The sequence below is a fragment of the Esox lucius genome, chromosome 20 (genome assembly GCF_011004845.1).
Source record: "Esox lucius isolate fEsoLuc1 chromosome 20, fEsoLuc1.pri, whole genome shotgun sequence".
NCBI lineage: Eukaryota > Metazoa > Chordata > Actinopteri > Esociformes > Esocidae > Esox > Esox lucius.
The window spans coordinates 30714772-30730737 of NC_047588.1; the positions used below are offsets into that span (position 1 = coordinate 30714772).

General features: G+C 47.2%; 2 protein-coding genes across 2 annotated transcripts; one reads left to right on the forward strand and one right to left on the reverse strand.

Annotated features, from left to right (window-relative positions):
* Nucleotides 1–274: 274 nt before the first annotated feature.
* sec61b (SEC61 translocon subunit beta) lies at nt 275–4612 on the reverse strand. Its single transcript, XM_010884705.4, has 4 exons — nt 4479–4612; nt 3770–3867; nt 2726–2833; nt 275–753 (listed from the first exon to the last, which is right to left on the reverse strand). Exons 1-4 carry the CDS (start codon nt 4479–4481, stop codon nt 666–668), a joined length of 297 nt encoding a protein of 98 aa, XP_010883007.1. The 5' UTR covers nt 4482–4612; the 3' UTR covers nt 275–665.
* A 269-nt stretch (nt 4613–4881) lies between these two features.
* alg2 (ALG2 alpha-1,3/1,6-mannosyltransferase) lies at nt 4882–8176 on the forward strand. The gene is made up of 5 exons (XM_010884704.3): nt 4882–5064; nt 5432–5603; nt 5693–5830; nt 6001–6168; nt 6320–8176. The coding sequence occupies exons 2-5, from the start codon at nt 5433–5435 to the stop codon at nt 7058–7060; spliced, it is 1218 nt and encodes a 405-aa protein (XP_010883006.1). The 5' UTR covers nt 4882–5064; nt 5432; the 3' UTR covers nt 7061–8176.
* Nucleotides 8177–15966: the final 7790 nt, after the last annotated feature.

The following is a 15966-nucleotide window of genomic DNA, read 5'->3' on the forward strand; positions in this document are numbered from 1 at the left end:
CCTTAAAGAAACCCCAATTCTAACTATAAAATCAATTGTAAGTTTGACCCTAAACCGGACATTGACTTTTGCCTCACGGGGACCGGCAAAAGGGCCCAATGAGGTCAATTTTTTCTGGTTTTACTATACTCATTGGGACATTTGGTCCCCATTCGTTCAGTAAGATCTAACCCACACACCCCCACCCCCCACAACCACACCAAATTCAGTTTGAATCCTTTTATTGTACAATATTACAATTACATTTTTGTACAAATTATGTTAACAAAAAAAATCTACAGGTTCTAATTTTGACTGGAGAAAAAAATAAATCCTGGTGAATGGACTAGGGCCCAATCCTAACCGGAGATATCACCCATTGACATCAATAGGACTGACACCAGCAAGCTTGACTTAAGCATGAGTGTCTCATGTTAGCATTCAGCCCAATATGCTCTGTGCTCAGGGTCAACACACTGGTGATCTGGAGTTCAGTTGGACACTGGACTGCAGCTCTGCTCTGGTTACCAGATAGATGGGGGCTGTTTCACCCCATTCAGGGCTGAGGGGAGGGAAATGGGGCAGAGTTTTTTTGGGGGTTTAATGTTGCTTGTTTGTTTGGTCCAGGTCCGACGTGATGAAAAGCCACAGCACAGGGTCAGTTGTTAAAGGTCAGGGGGCAGGGTTTAGGAACGGGTGTACTTCCCCCAGATGTGCAGCATGAAGACAGACGCAATGAACAGCAGACTCATCACCAGCACCGGCACCGGCCCACTGAGGAAGGACAAAGCACACAGGTTACCATAGAAACACAGCGGCGCAGACAGGGCCACAATGCCAAGTTGGCACAAAGCCCAACACACTATGCACTCGAGGACATCGGAGAGAGGGAGCTTGTGTTTGTATTCACCCAGGGCTACACGTTTCTGCTGGTACTGTATTTACGGAGGTCCATCAGTTGGCCCAGGGTTCTGACCCGCCTCATGGCCGCCGAGCAGGGTTCTGACCCGCCTCATGGCCGCCGAGCAGGGTTCTGACCCACCTCATGGCCGCCGAGCAGGGTTCTGACCCACCTCATGGCCGCCGAGCAGGGTTCTGACCCGCCTCATGGCCGCGGAGCAGGGTTCTGACCCGCCTCATGGCCGCGGAGCAGGGTTCTGACCCGCCTCATGGCCGCGGAGCAGGGTTCTGACCCGCCTCATGGCCGCGGAGCAGGGTTCTGACCCGCCTCATGGCCGCGGAGCAGGGTTCTGACCCGCCTCATGGCCGCGGAGCAGGGTTCTGACCCGCCTCATGGCCGCGGAGCAGGGTTCTGACCCGCCTCATGGCCGCGGAGCAGGGTTCTGACCCGCCTCATGGCCGCGGAGCAGGGTTCTGACCAGCCTCATGGCCGCGGAGCTGGGAGTACCATTTCTCCAGGTGGCCACTTACTGACCAGAACAGCTACCAGCTGCCGGTGGCTTAACTGGCAAAAAGATCTATATGGTTCCATACCCTATTTAGATGCCTTTGCACCCCGCATAAGATCACTGCCAGTAAAAACACTGGCTGAGATACAGTAGGACCATGGTTCTAAGATCACTGACAAGGACTTGATGAGAGGAGAGGCTTGTGTCCCTGAAGTGGAGGGGGTTGCCATACCAACCCCTCCTCCTCCCTACACCTCCTCTGTGAAGGCTGTAATTGACTTGACCTTTCTGAGCAGATCTTAATTAAGCTCTGAGACTGGCGTTTAACACAGGAATATACAAGCTTGATATACACCAGCCTACCGTAAGACTGTCTGCGCTCCAATACAGGAGCAATACTCAGAAAATGTCTTAGCTACCCAGAAGTGACCAGTCTGGATAAACAGACCGAAAAGCCATTTCAATAAACTGCTCATTTTGGATTCTGTCAAAAAGTGTTCCTATTTTATGTAAAAATCTAATGTATAAATACATACACAAAATGTACTGTTATTTTACCAGGTTAGCATGACTAAACATTTATTTTCAGTCCTGGGAGCAATTTGGATATAAATTGCCTTGCTCAGGGACAGAAGGCTCACTTTGCCAGCTCGGCAAATGAAGTTACATCTACCACAGTCTTGGGCTCCCAGTGATTGACAAGTGCTTAACTCTCTGGGAGTGGTTCTCTGCTGTCTCTCTCCTCCATGTTCTCAGTGCACAGAACATGGGAGGTCACACAAGGTGGGACATGATGGCTTGTTAATCAGTAACGCACGGCAGCGCGTTCATTTGGGAACAGTATGGCTCCGCGTTAACTAGCTGTCTGGTAGGACAAGGTACGCTGTGTGTCGGAGTGTAACGCATTTAAAGGAATGCTAATGCCTTTGTACAAGGGCGCGCATCTGTGTCCCAGTATTCATTAGGAAAATGTGGAGCCGGACATTTCAGTCTAAAGGATATTTGAGATCCTTACGAATCGCGGGGCAACTCATTTGGACGTGCACCCAGAATGGATAACTTTAGATGGTCACTTCATTTAATTCTGTGAATTTCTAATTAATAAAGGAGAACTAAAGTATACTATTCACTAGTGGGTCCCGTAAAGCGCGCTCAGGTAATGGACACGGCTGTGAACGAAGGCTTTAACTACTGTACGTCAGTCCGGATAAGAGACTTCAAACGGTGATCGTGAAGGCGTCCTCCGTGACTTTTGTTCTGAGGCGTCCAGGGAGTGACAGAACGCGGCTGAAGCGCAAATCAGGACAACCCCTGTATGCATGTCTGTACGCGCTCACACTTTGAGTCCAGGTGAGTCCTCTGTGTAGAAGCGCCACATGCCACCAGTGCCACCCGCGGATGCCGTGGTCCTGCCCGCACTGCGTGTGCCGCTGCTCGTCGCTTTCCTGTGACATCACAAAAAAAAAAACAGACAAAATGTCAGCCGTGGCGTCCTAGACAACAGACACCCGAGGACCTGTAGCCCCCCGGTAACCTGAAAGAAAGTCCCTCCACACTAAATAACACGTCCTTTACCCAGTCAGGTTTTTTTGGTCTGTTTAATTGCACAGGTGATACGACAATTCTGGAGCCTCAGAGGACCATATATGAACAAATAATACTGTCGTCAAATCATATAAATGCCGCAGACAGTGTCAGCACTAGAACGCACTACTGTCCATAACTCACTCTTCTAAAGCAGTTTGCGTATTTACTGATGTGAGCGTGATTCACAGCTGCTGTACTTGTCAGCTGATGTTAAAGGAAGGCTAAATGCAGTAATGACAGTATATGAGGGAGAAGGTAGTAATGGGAAATTATGATGTAATGGGGTTAATGATAGCAAGGCCCTGATTACACACTGATTAAGCCCTGAGCACCTACATCTATCTAACTGAAATCTACTCACTGAGGCATATCTAAACACCATCACTCACTACTGTATTATCTCAGAGAGACAGGGAGAGAAAGGGATGCTGCAAAATCATATTTTACCCCCTGCTCTACCTAATATCTGCCTTATTTTAGTAATACACCAGATGTGTTTTAATAAAGTAGTGATAATGACATGCTTAAGAAATCCTCCCTTTAAAAATGGTGTAATGATTTGAATTTGACATATGATTGCGTTTATCGATCCTGCTAAATTGGTTGGGTTTAGGGTGTGTGTGGTTCCTATCTGTTGGAAATTATATTTGTCACCCAGCAGACGATCCAGAACTTAACCAGAGCTTAGAGTACACACAGTCATACTTTTTTTAAATGGGATTATGGGTAATTAAACATGGCGTTACAAACTAAAAGAACAGATTTTGCTGCAAGGGGCCAGTGTGTGTGTATACCTCTGTCGGACTGTGGATCCTGCTGCACGGGGGGCCACTGTCTTGCTTGGGGATCGGCTCCCTGCACCGACATTAGTGGCACTCGCTGCTGGTCCAGGCTGAAAGAGAGAACATTGTTATAATTAAGGCGGACAGTGGCCTTTAACATAGAGACAGAATGGATCTTCCTAAATGATAAGAAACGGAATCAAATAACTTCCATCCAAGTTTCAAATCTGACTGAAAGGTCATAGATCATTACAATAAAACTCTGTACACAGTTATGTGAAGTCCCAATTAAAGAATCTTAACAGAGTAAAAAATAGCCGATCGTGCCATGTAGTAGCGGTTTGAAATGACATGACTGTCGTAAACCGAAGGAAATAAAGACAATTTGAAAGCCACGTCTACAAATAGACGATGGATCATGCTGTACTGTACTAGTAGTGAGATAGCTAGCATGTACAGCACAGCAGCAAGCTAAATGGTTGGCTAAATTGCTAACTCTGACAGTCCCTGGCTGGTACAATTTAAAGATGAGATATCAAAAGCGGTTAGCAAACCCTTGCAATTTTATAGAAAGCTTACAGAAATGTATGATAATCATGCATGCAATTCTGCTAGGTAAAGCTAGCATGTAAGGCTAGCTGAAACACCACTGTGTTAGAAACATTGAAAAACAACTAGCAAATCATTCGGTTAAAGACAATTTAGAACAATCAACCCTTACCATTTCAAGTTACTCTTGGGATTTCAGCAGAAAATCAAGACTCAGAAGTGTTCTTCTAAATGATGTCTACGACAAATGAAAAACGCTGCTATTAAAATCGCCACAACTCCAGAAGGAAACCCAGAAAGATGACGCTTGTCTGAAAAGGACACGACTACAAAACAAAGGACCATGATAGATGACCTTTGTAAAGCCTGAACCAAGACAGCTCATTATCGAAATATAACGTATTCAATGTAATGTAAATTATAGCCCAATCAATATTTTCAGAGATGTTTTCATTTATTTTCTGAAGCAAGGTCCTATTACTAGTTTTGAAGTCAAATGTTTGGCTTTGAGTGACAGGCAAGTGAATAGTATGTGTACTAAGAAAGATGACGTGTCTCACAGGAAGTAAGCCGTTGACGAGATTGAAATTTGACACCATTGTGGTTCAATGCTGTGCGATTTGCGGTTTATGTTTTGTTGAACATTTGAGCCATCATGGCGATTTAGAGGAACAGTGCCACATGAATTTTCGGTAGTTTACCGCTGTTTCCCAGTGAATAGATTACGTTGGATATATAGCAGTTTCAAGGGGCAAAAGGTACAGTATAGAACGTCCACACAATATTAGCAACTAATGCAGAATTAGTAACTAATGCTACTCTCAGATTGATATAAAGTTTTGATATCAGATGTTTGTAGTGCCGCTGACGACTATGATTATTGTCTGGTTTTATACAACATGACAGTCAGCTGATGTCATGGAGCTTAACCTATTCAAACAGGACATGTTTAGGCATTGAAATCTAATGAACAATCCTTCCGATATGCAGTGTCAGTATTGTCCTTCATTATTTAACTTTGTTTGAAATGCGTTTTTTCTTTCATGCCCCTTAAATCAAGCCCCCTGTTGATGTACACGTCAGCACGTGGGTGTCTGCAGCCTTATTTAAGCTTTTCTCCTGCAGGATGGTGCGGGTGGTGTTTCTCCATCCTGACCTGGGTATAGGCGGGGCAGAGAGGCTGGTGGTGGATGCCGCTGTGTCCCTCCGCTCTCGAGGCTGCAGTGTTCAGATCTGGACGGCCCACCACGACCCCAGACACTGCTTCCCAGAGACACTGGACCCAGACCTGAATGTGGTGGGTGCCTATTACAGTGTTAAAACACACTAATACCCACACACACAAAAAACGAACACTGGTTTCCTGTCTGACCCTGTCATCTCCAGGTGTGTGTGGGTGACTGGTTGCCCACCAGTGTGGCTGGGTATCTGCACGCCCTGTGTGCCTACCTACGGATGATCTACGTAGCCCTCTACCTGGTCTTCCTCAGCGGAGTAGAGTACGATGTGGTCTTCTGTGATCAGGTTGGTTGCACACTTCACCTGGTCGGTTTTCATCTCGTCTTTAACGTTAACTCTGTCCGTTACCTTTCATTCCGACTCTAGACCTTAGTTTCCGATTCACTTTACTCTGTTTACCTTTACTCTGGTTCTGTATCGTGGGTTCCGTGGCGATAACGCTAGTCTCCCTGCAGGTATCAGTGTGTATCCCTGTCCTGAGGTTGTCCCGTCGAAGAAAGAAGGTGCTGTTCTACTGTCATTTCCCAGATCAACTTCTTACCCAGAGAGGCTCAGCCTTTAAGAAAATGTACCGTGCTCCCATAGACAGGCTGGAAGAACTCACGACTGGCATGGCTGATATGGTGAGGAAGAAGAAGGATACATGCTGTTAGATCTTAAACAGGAGTAGTTTTCTTCAGTTGAATTCAGTGGGTTTTGATTTGCTTAATCAGTTCCCCTCTTTATCACATTTAATGAGACATCATTGACCAATCCTTCTTGTTTCCTTCTCAGGTGCTGGTTAACAGTTGTTTCACCGCGGGGGTCTTCAGGGAAACCTTCCGTAGCCTGGACAGGGTCCAGATTGACGTCCTCTACCCCTCCCTGAACACACACACCTTCGACCGACCTCCTGAGGAGGAGCAGGGCTTGGAGGGCTTGATTCCAGAGGGCGTATCATGTCTCTTTCTGTCCCTGAACCGCTACGAGAGAAAGAAGAGCCTGGGTTTGGCCCTGGAGGGCCTCTCTGTCCTCAGGGCCCACGTCTCCCCGGAGGACTGGGTAGGACTTCACCTGGTGGTTGCCGGTGGGTATGATGGCCGTGTTATTGAGAACGTCCAACATTACACTGAGCTGAAGGAGCTAGCGGCACAGCTGGGTGTAGACAACTCTGTCACTTTCCTGCGCTCTCCCTCGGACAGCCAGAAGGTGGCGCTATTGCGGGGCAGTGCAGCTGTTCTCTACACGCCTAGCAGAGAGCATTTTGGGATAGTTCCATTGGAGGCCATGCATTGTGGTTGTCCTGTTATCGCTGTGAGTTCTGGAGGCCCTCTGGAAAGCGTGGTACATGGGGAGACGGGCTTCTTGTGTGAGCCGACAGCTGAAGCCTTTTCCCTGGCCATGGAGAAGTTATTCAGAGACCCCCAGCTCGGAAGGGACATGGGCCAGGCTGGCAAGAGGCGAGTTCAGGAGAAGTTCTCTCTGGAGGCCTTCTCCGACCAGCTGCATGGATACATCTTAAGGCTTTCCCTATGATACCTTGGCTGGGGTGGAGAGAAACACTGGGCTTGGGTTGCATTTATTTGGATAGAGGTGCTGTGCAACAAGCATTGCAGCTTTTGGTAGATGTTGCCCATGGTAACATTTAGCGTCAGATTTCCTGAGTCTCCCTATACTGGAGTAACTTCCTCTAATGTAGCGGACTTTGGACAGATGTGGATGGGCTTAGACAGGTGGTTGGGCTAGGTGTGGTGAGACAGGTGGCTGGGGTTGGGTGGTGAGACAGGTGGGCGGGCTAGATGTGGTGAGACAGGTAATTGGGATAATGTGGTGAGACAGGTGGGTGGGCTAGGGTGGTGTGACAAGTGGTTGGCTTGGGTGGTGAGACAGGTGGCTGGGCTAGGGTGGTGAGACAGCTGGGTGGGATAGATGTGGTGAGACAGGTGGGTGGGATAGATGTGGTGAGACAGGTGGCTGGGCTAGGGTGGTGAGGTTTACAGCAGGGTTACTGAGGACTAGAGGACAGATGGGTGGGAGGGTAAGAAGTGCCCTGACTGAAGAGGACTCTGTAGACAATTAGTCATTGTTCCCTTAGGAGGGGTTGCTGAGAGAAGGAGGGACGGAATCTCAGCTCCAATTAACCAAAGAGTAACGAGTTTACCCATACTGCCCCTGGGCCCCCCTGAACAATACCAGCACCAGGCCTCAGTTCCAGAAGTGTGTGTATGGTGGGTGGGTGACCAAGGGCCTAATGAACAAGCGCCACCACTAGGATTGATCTGTAAAGTCATAGACGCGCTGCAGTGTGTGTGTGTGTGTGTGTGTGTGCGCACACATGCCACTGAGCACCATTAGCCAGTTGCAGCCACTGATCGATCAGCAGGATTTTTCCACTTCCTCTGTCCTCTCAGAGCTTTGTTACTCTCACAATGAGGGAATGTTTGTCCTGTACACTGCTGTTGCTATCTGTCTGGAGGTTATTAGGAGATGATGCTGTGTGTTCATTAAGAGTGTGTCCGTCCATGTGTGTGTGCTTGTATGCCCTCTAGAAGGTTAGCCTGCCTTCTGCTCTAACTGTGTTGTCACTGGCCTGTTAAAGAGCTCTTATTGACATTTCTCAAGTTTCAATAAAGAAGGCACATAGTTTATCAACTCGGCTTGTTTTGTTCTTTTTTTGTTGGCCTTTTGTAACAGACTGATGTATCTCAGGCCAGTTATTTAAAACACAAACACACACTCCAAACACAGATCTACCAATTGCATTTGTAATGCCACAGACTATGGACAGGAGCTGAAATGTTGTGCTGAAAAGTGTGTGTGTGATTGTTCAGTTAGTGCTTTAGCGTGCAGAGGAATTAGCCAACAGTGATGAGGAGGACTGTTACCACGGTGATTTGGAGACCCTGCCAGGTGGGAAAAGAGAAAGAGGCCTTCTGGAGCTGTGGCGAGGAGGAGCGGGGAGGAGAGGGTGGGTGGATTGCAATGCGCCTCCCTGTGTCTCACCACCACAACCGTGATGTCAAGCTGCAGATATCAGGAGGACTCTGGTCTTCTGTCTCTCCATCTCACCTTTTTCTGACATTCTGTGTTTCCTATCTGTGTCCCTCAAAGCAGTCCAGTCAGCCCTCCTTCCCTCGCCTGGCCCCCCAGCCCTGTGGTGGGAAGGCTGGTTATGTTATTAAGACAAGGTGTGTCCTGAGCTGCAGTGATAACCACTACCCTGAGCCACAGGCGTCCAGGCTTAATTAATTAATGAGACTTCGGGGTTGGTTTTAAATAGGCTCTAATTCCACACACACAGACAGCGGAGATAGGTGTTCTGTACCGGGGCCAAATGGAGGATGGAGGGGGAGAAGTGTGTGTGTGTGTGTGTGTGTGTGTGTGTGAACGTGGAAACGTGTGCTGATGGGCTTTTAGAGATACATATGTCTTAAACTTGTAGTGGGTGGGAGAGGGTAGGGGAAGCACAGGTGAGATAAATTGGTCTGTGTGTGTTGGCAGTTTGGGAGCGTGTACTCATGTTATTAAAACATTAAAGATGAACTCTGTATTTTTAACCCCGCTCTATGATTGGATGTTAATCATGCGTTCTGATTGGGTGTTAATCATTGGCTAAATGGAGATGATGAGCAAATCACAAACAAGTTAATCATTACTAGCCCTAACCAGGTCATGGACCGCTGGCTAGATCCCGAAGAGAACACACAGACACACACACTTAACTCTCCTCCAACCCAATGAACCGAAGAGAAGAGCTATGTTACAAGCCTGTTTCCAAAAATGTTGGGACGCTGTGTAAAATGTAAATAAAAACAGAATGCTATGATGTGCAAATCATTAAAACCCAATATCCAATGGAAAATAGGACAAGACAACATATCTAATGTTGAAACTGAGACATTTTATTGTTTTTTGAAAAATAAATGCCCACTTTGAATTTGATGCCAGCAACACATTTCAAAAAGGTTGGGACAGAGGCACCAAAAGACTGGTATAGTTGTGTAATGATAAAAAACTAAGCCTGGTGGAATATCACACAAATAATTAGGTCAATTGGCAACAGGTCAGTAACATGATTGGGTATTAAAAGATCATTCCAAAGAGGATGGGTCAGTCAGAAGTGAGGATGGGGAGGGGTTCACCACTGCGTGAAAGACTGGATGGCCGTGATCTTTGAGCCCTCACACAGCATTAAAAACAGACACGATTCTATAGTGGACATCACTGCATGGGCTCAGAAACACTTCTGAAAACCACTCTCTGTGAACACAGTACGTTGCTGCATCCACAAATGCAAGTTTAAACTCTACCATGCAAAGAAGAAACCATTTATGAACAAGATCCAGAAACGCCACTGCCTTCTCTGGGCCTGAACTAATTTAAGATGGACTGAGGCGAAGTGGATAACTGTCCTGTGGTCTGACAAATAAAAATGTGAAATGATTTTGGGGAATCATGGATGCCGTGTCCTCCGGGCTAAATAGGAGAGGGACCATCCAGCTTGTTATCAGTGCACAGTTCAAAACCCAGCACCCGTGATGGTATGGGGGCGCATTAGTGCACATTACATATGTGACTTGCACATCTGTGAAGGCGCCGTTAATGCTGAACAATATATGCAGGTTTTGGTGCAACATATGCTGCCACCCAGACACGGTATTTTTCAGGGAAGGCTTTGCATATTTCAGCAAGACAATGCCAAACCACAATCGTGCACGTATTATTACAGCATGGCTCTATAGTAAAAGAGTCCGGGTGCTAAACAGGCCTGCCTGCAGTCCAGACCTGTCACCCATTGAAAACATTTAGCGCATTATGAAATGAAAACTATGACAAAGGAGACCCCAAACTCCCATTTTTAGCAAGAATGAGAATTCATTTCACAAAACTATAGCATATGGTCTCCTCAGTTCCCAAACGCTTACAGTGTTTTTAAAAGAAGAGGTGCTGCAACATAGTGGTAAAGGTGCCTCTGTCCCAACCTTCTTGAAACGTGTTTCTGGCATTCAAAATGGGCATGTATTTTTCCAGAAACAATATAATTTCTCAGTTTCAACATTTGAAATGTTGTCTTTGTACTATTTTTAATTAAATACAGGGATACATGATACATGCACGCTGCGTAAAATGCAAGTATCTGTGTTTATTTGCATTTTACGCAGTGTCCCAACATTTTCGGAAACAGGGTTGTATATGGCTTGTATCTGCACGTGTTCATCAAAACCAACTGAATTGGTCAACTGAGGTTTCAGATGAAATGTAATTTTGTTAATTCTTTCCTTTAAATGTCCCTTCTGTTCAAATGGTTCTTCTGTTAAAGGGTTCTACTGTTAAAGGGTTCTTCTGTTAAAGGGTTCTACTGTTAAAGGGTTCTTCTGTTCAAAGGGTTCTTCTGTTAAAGGGTTAGTGCAGAAGAGACAGCAGTCGATGATAGATTATTATTTACACAAGGCAAATCTTCATTGTTATTCCTGTGCCGTCTTTTAGTCCTGTTTTACATGGAACACGTTAACAAATGATGGATTTTGGATTTTACAGCTTCAATAAAGTATTAAAATATATGCGCATGCACCTCGTAACTGTTAGTACCGCAGAGGCATCCCAGGAGTGATACACAGGCACACGCTGGGGTGAGCAAACCACCACACACACACACACACACACATAAACTTTGTGTTAGAGTGTGTGTTGGAGGAGTGATTTAGTCCAGTGACATAAAACTACCATGTCTGGGAGGTTTTAATAACTATCAATAATGTCTGATAGTGGTGTGATATAGATAGCCTCAGTAAAACTTCATGTTTATGGCTCTGCAAGGAGAGACATTATATAGGAACAATTGTACCTGATCTACAGTAAGAGACAGGGATTCCTGCTGGGATACAGCATTGCAATATACCAGTTACTTTAAAAGATAACAGTGTATCTGCATTCATTTCTTTCCAGAAATGGCAAAGTTACTACTGTAGATGAAGGGGGGCGTACTTACAACTGAATATAATTGTTGTCTCTAGTGGAAACAACCAGGGGGAGAGATGAGGAAGAGGGATGAGGAGAGGAAGGGTTGAGGGGAGAGATGAGGAAGAGGGATGAGGAGAGGAAGAGGTGAGGGGAGAGATGAGGAAGAGGGATGAGGAGAGGAAGGGGTGAGTGGAGAGATGAGGAAGAGGGATGAGGAGAGGAAGGGGTGAGGGGAGAGATGAGGAAGAGGGATGAGGAGAGGAAGAGGTGAGGGGAGAGATGAGGAAGAGGGATGAGGAGAGGAAGGGGTGAGTGGAGAGATGAGGAAGAGGGATGAGGAGAGGAAGGGGTGAGGGGAGAGATGAGGAAGAGGGATGAGGAGAGGAAGGGGTGAGGGGAGAGATGAGGAAGAGGGATGAGGAGAGGAAGGGGTGAGGGGTGAGATGAGGGAATCCGGTGAATGAAACATGAGGGGAGGATGAGGAGAAGGAGAGATGAGGGAAGAAATTAAGGGAGGGATGAGGGGAAGGATGAGAAGGACAGATGAGGGGAAGGATGAGGTGAAGGAGAAATGAGGGGAGAGATGAAACTAGGGATGAGGAGAGGGATGAGAAGGAAACATAAGGAGAGGAGGAGGAGAAATGAGGGGAGAGAGGAAACTAGGGATGAGGAGAGGGATGAGAAGGAAAATGAGAGGAGGAGGAGAAATGAGGGGAGAGATGAAACTAGGGATGAGGAGAGGGATGAGAAGGAAACATAAGGAGAGGAGGAGGAGAAATGAGGGGAGAGATGAAGGGAGGGATGAGTAGAGGGATGAGGAGGAGAGATGAGGGGAACGATGAGGAGACATAAGGGCAGGAGGGCGAAGGCGAAAGGACCTCCTGCTGAACCTGGCATGCTACTATCCCTCAATCACCATCTACCTCTAATTGTCCCTGTCAGTCCCCCTGTCAGTCATCCTGTCAGTCGTCCTGTCAGTCGTCCACTAGGACACACACACCTGCAGATGGCACTTTATTCCACATAACACATCTCTGTGCAACTCACCCAGGAACTGAAGTGTTAAACACCACTGGTGGTAGTGTTCATTTGTGGACTCTTGCCTTGGGCACGGCGGTTGGGCCGGGATTGGCAGCGGAGGGATGTGTTGCATGCTGGCGTCAGGGGGGAGTGGTGAAGAGGCAATTGGTTTGAGGCTGATCCAGGGGAGCGGTGGGCCCAGCCTGGCACAGGGGGTACCAACGAGCCCATGTCACAGCTGGAGAGAACAACCTCACCTGATTACACACACCCGACTGGATGTCAATCACTGTGTGTGTGTGTGTGTGTGTGTGTGTGTTTGTTTATTTGCACACTTACGTACGTGCATGGATGTGTGTTTGCTGTGGAAAGACAATAACCCTTGACTAAACTGCATGTGTTCATGTCTGTCTGTGTGAGAGTGCATGTGTGTGTGCGTGTGTGTGTGTCTGTCTGTGTGAGAGTGCATGTGTGTGTGCGTGCGTGTGCCCAGTGATGGCCTGTTAGATTGAGCTGTCAGTCGGCAGGCAGCCGATGAAGATTAATGTTCCACACAAACAATAAGAGGCTGACAATGATCATAAATATGCTAATGGTCATTATCAATACACTGTGCACTGATGGGGGGTGTAAAGATAACTGGGGGGGGGGGGGCCCACAGAGGTTACGCTTTAATTCAGGTCACAAAGATAAATAGGGAAATGAATACCCCCCCCCCCGCCAAAAAAATAAATAAAATCTACACACAGACACAAAGTCATCATATCAGTTATCTGGTTGAGGCTGACAGAGAGGCACGGGGGGGGGGGGTCATGTGTTATCATAGGGGGAGTCACTCACTGAGTACGAGATGATTGGTGTCACATTAGGGAAGTGTGTTTGTTCAATGTGTGTGTGTGTGTGTGCTTGTGTGTTTGCTCGCATGTGCGTCTGCGCAGGTGTGTGAGTGTGTGTGTGTGTGTGTGTGTGTGTTGCGGCGGTGAAGATGATTGCGGTGGTGAAGGAGATATATTGCCAAAGCTTTGATTAAGGCTACAATGGCTACTATGTGCTACATTCCATCAATAAAATGTATTTCCTAAAGACATTTTCACACAAGCAGCTGTCACAAAGTGCTTATACAGATACCCAGCTGAATACCCCAACAAGCAAACTAGAACATGTAGGAAAAACATGCAGGTAACTGGGGATTTTTTCTTCACACAGACCAGTGAAACCAACTGAACAACATTGAACATTGTTGTTAACAAAGTTCATCCCTTAATGGCTATACAGTAGTTTACTCTTCTTCTCATGGATATTTTTAGCATACTTTACCACCTGGTCTCTACTGGTTTCTCTCCTGGTCTCTCCTGGTCTCTTTCATGGTCCCAGGTCCATACTGGTCTCTCTCCTATTCCCTTGCTCTTAACTCCTCTCTGTTCTGGTCTCTCACCTGGTCCCAGGTCTTTACAGGTCTTTCTCCTAGTCCCTGGTCTCTGCTGGTCTCCATCCTGGTCCCAGGTATTGACAGGTTATTCTCCTAGTTACTGGTCTCTGATGGTCTCCATCCTGGTCCCAGGTCTTTACAGGTCTCTCACCTAGTAACTGGTCTCTGATGGTCTCCATCCTGGTCCCAGGTCTTTACAGGTCTCTCACCTAGTAACTGGTCTCTGCTGGTCTCCATCCTGGTCCCAGGTCTTTACAGGTCTCTCACCTTGTAACTGGTCTCTGCTGGTCTGCATCTTGGTCCCAGGTCTTTACATGTCTATTTTCTGGTGTCTGTTGGTTTTACTCCCCGGTTTCAGGTTTCTCTTGGACATTATATATTAGATACACTGCAATAATACCCATACTCATCTAGCACATTATTTATTACTTATTAATCAGAGAATCATTTCTTCTCCACCCACATTCCCCCTCCTCTTCAACTCTATTGTCTCCCACTCTAAAGTAGTGGGTTGTGGGGAGACTGGAGGTGCCCATGGCTCTCTCTGACCTTCGTCGTCCTTTAAAACACACATGTTACACACACATACGTACACACACACTCACACACACACACACAACCCTACCGGTGATGGAAAGTGCAATCTACATGTGTGTGTTGCATGGTGGGGTTGGGGTGGCGGATTGGGGCTAATGAGCTCACAGGGGACTGTGGGTAAGAGAACGACCAGCCAATCGCTCACTAAGGGAGACACACACACCCCGTCCTCGGGGGGCAGCAACCCGTTCCCAGGCGTGCGTGAGTGTGTGTGAGTGTGTGTGAGTGTGTATGACTGTGTGTGAGTGTGTGTGAGTGTGTGTGAGTGTGTGTGAGTGTGTCCTGGACATGGCGAGAGAAGTAAGGTATGGGTATGGGTGAGATAGGCTGAAGGCCCTATGGGAGGGAGGGAGGGAGGGTTTCTCACAATCCTCCACGGTCTTTCAGTTCCCCGGGGTCATTACACGCTCCACTCTGGCGGTGGTCATTAGACACGGTCATAGGTGAGTGGTTAAACCACTATGGCCTGGCCATTACATTTTAAGGTCAGTGGTTATTGGTGTAACCGCAGTGGGACAGCGGTTGTTGCTGGTTGTAATGTGGAGTGCTGGTCTGCACAGCCTGGCGGTGCTAACTTATGTTAGATCATTTGTTTCACGCGTGAGCCTGACATTTTGTGTTCATGTGTGTCCATTTCAGTGTGTGTCAGTTAGACTCTGTACGTGTGTACGTGTGTACGTGTGTACGTGCCTCCGGTATTTTTTTGGTGTGCCAACAGTGTGTACCTGAAGGCCAGGCACCTGAACAGGAACTGCTTCCAGTCAGCGGTCACACTAAGAGGACAATGCTGATCTCAAATCTTGCATTTATTCAAAGTCCTACCCGAATGAATCTGTCATTTGTGGGCTCAAATAATGTATTTGTAATGTGTGTGTGGCTCTATGTGTGTGTGGCTCTGTGTGCGAGGATCTATGTGTATGTGGATCTATCTGTGCGAGGATTGATGTGTGTGTATCTATGTGTGTGTATCTATGTGTCTGTGCATCTATGTGTGTGTGTGTATCTATGTGTGTGAGGATCTGTGTGTGAGGATCTATGTGTGTGTCGATCTATGTGTTTGAGGATCTATGTGTGTGAGGATCTATGTGTGTGTGTATCTATGTGTGTACGGATCTATGTGTGTGTGCGTATGCAGGTGCGTCTCATTAGCATGCAAAGTGTCTCTCTGTTTCCTTTTCTGTCCGGCAGGCTTAGGTTTAGCTCAGTGCTCCAGAGTGGAGTTACAGATTAGCGTCTGGAGCAGGCAAGGGGCCGGGGGAGCCGCTTTAGCCCAGGCCAGGGCACCATAGGCTGGGCACAGCTCACAGCTCATCAGCCTGTCTCTGGAGGGTGTGTAACTTCACCCGGAGCAGAGCACTGATTAACCACACTAATGACAGAGCAGCCCCCGGCTCCCAGTGCTGCCCTGCCCCATAATCACTGCTTCAGGGCGTGT

What these genes read in the sequence shown, in the direction of transcription:
- alg2 (XM_010884704.3), top strand. Translation starts at nt 5,433, where the DNA reads ATGGTGCGGGTGGTGTTTCTCCATCCTGACCTGGGTATAGGCGGGGCA. An exon ending in ATGTGGTCTTCTGTGATCAG is followed by an intron (nt 5,831 to 6,000) that starts GTTGGTTGCACA and finishes GTCTCCCTGCAG; the next exon opens with GTATCAGTGTGTATCCCTGT. An exon ending in CGACTGGCATGGCTGATATG is followed by an intron (nt 6,169 to 6,319) that starts GTGAGGAAGAAG and finishes TTTCCTTCTCAG; the next exon opens with GTGCTGGTTAACAGTTGTTT.
- sec61b (XM_010884705.4), bottom strand. An exon ending in GGATCCACAGTCCGACAGAG is followed by an intron (nt 2,834 to 3,769) that starts GTATACACACAC and finishes GTGATGTCACAG; the next exon opens with GAAAGCGACGAGCAGCGGCA. An exon ending in GACTCACCTGGACTCAAAGT is followed by an intron (nt 754 to 2,725) that starts GTGAGCGCGTAC and finishes GTCCTTCCTCAG; the next exon opens with TGGGCCGGTGCCGGTGCTGG.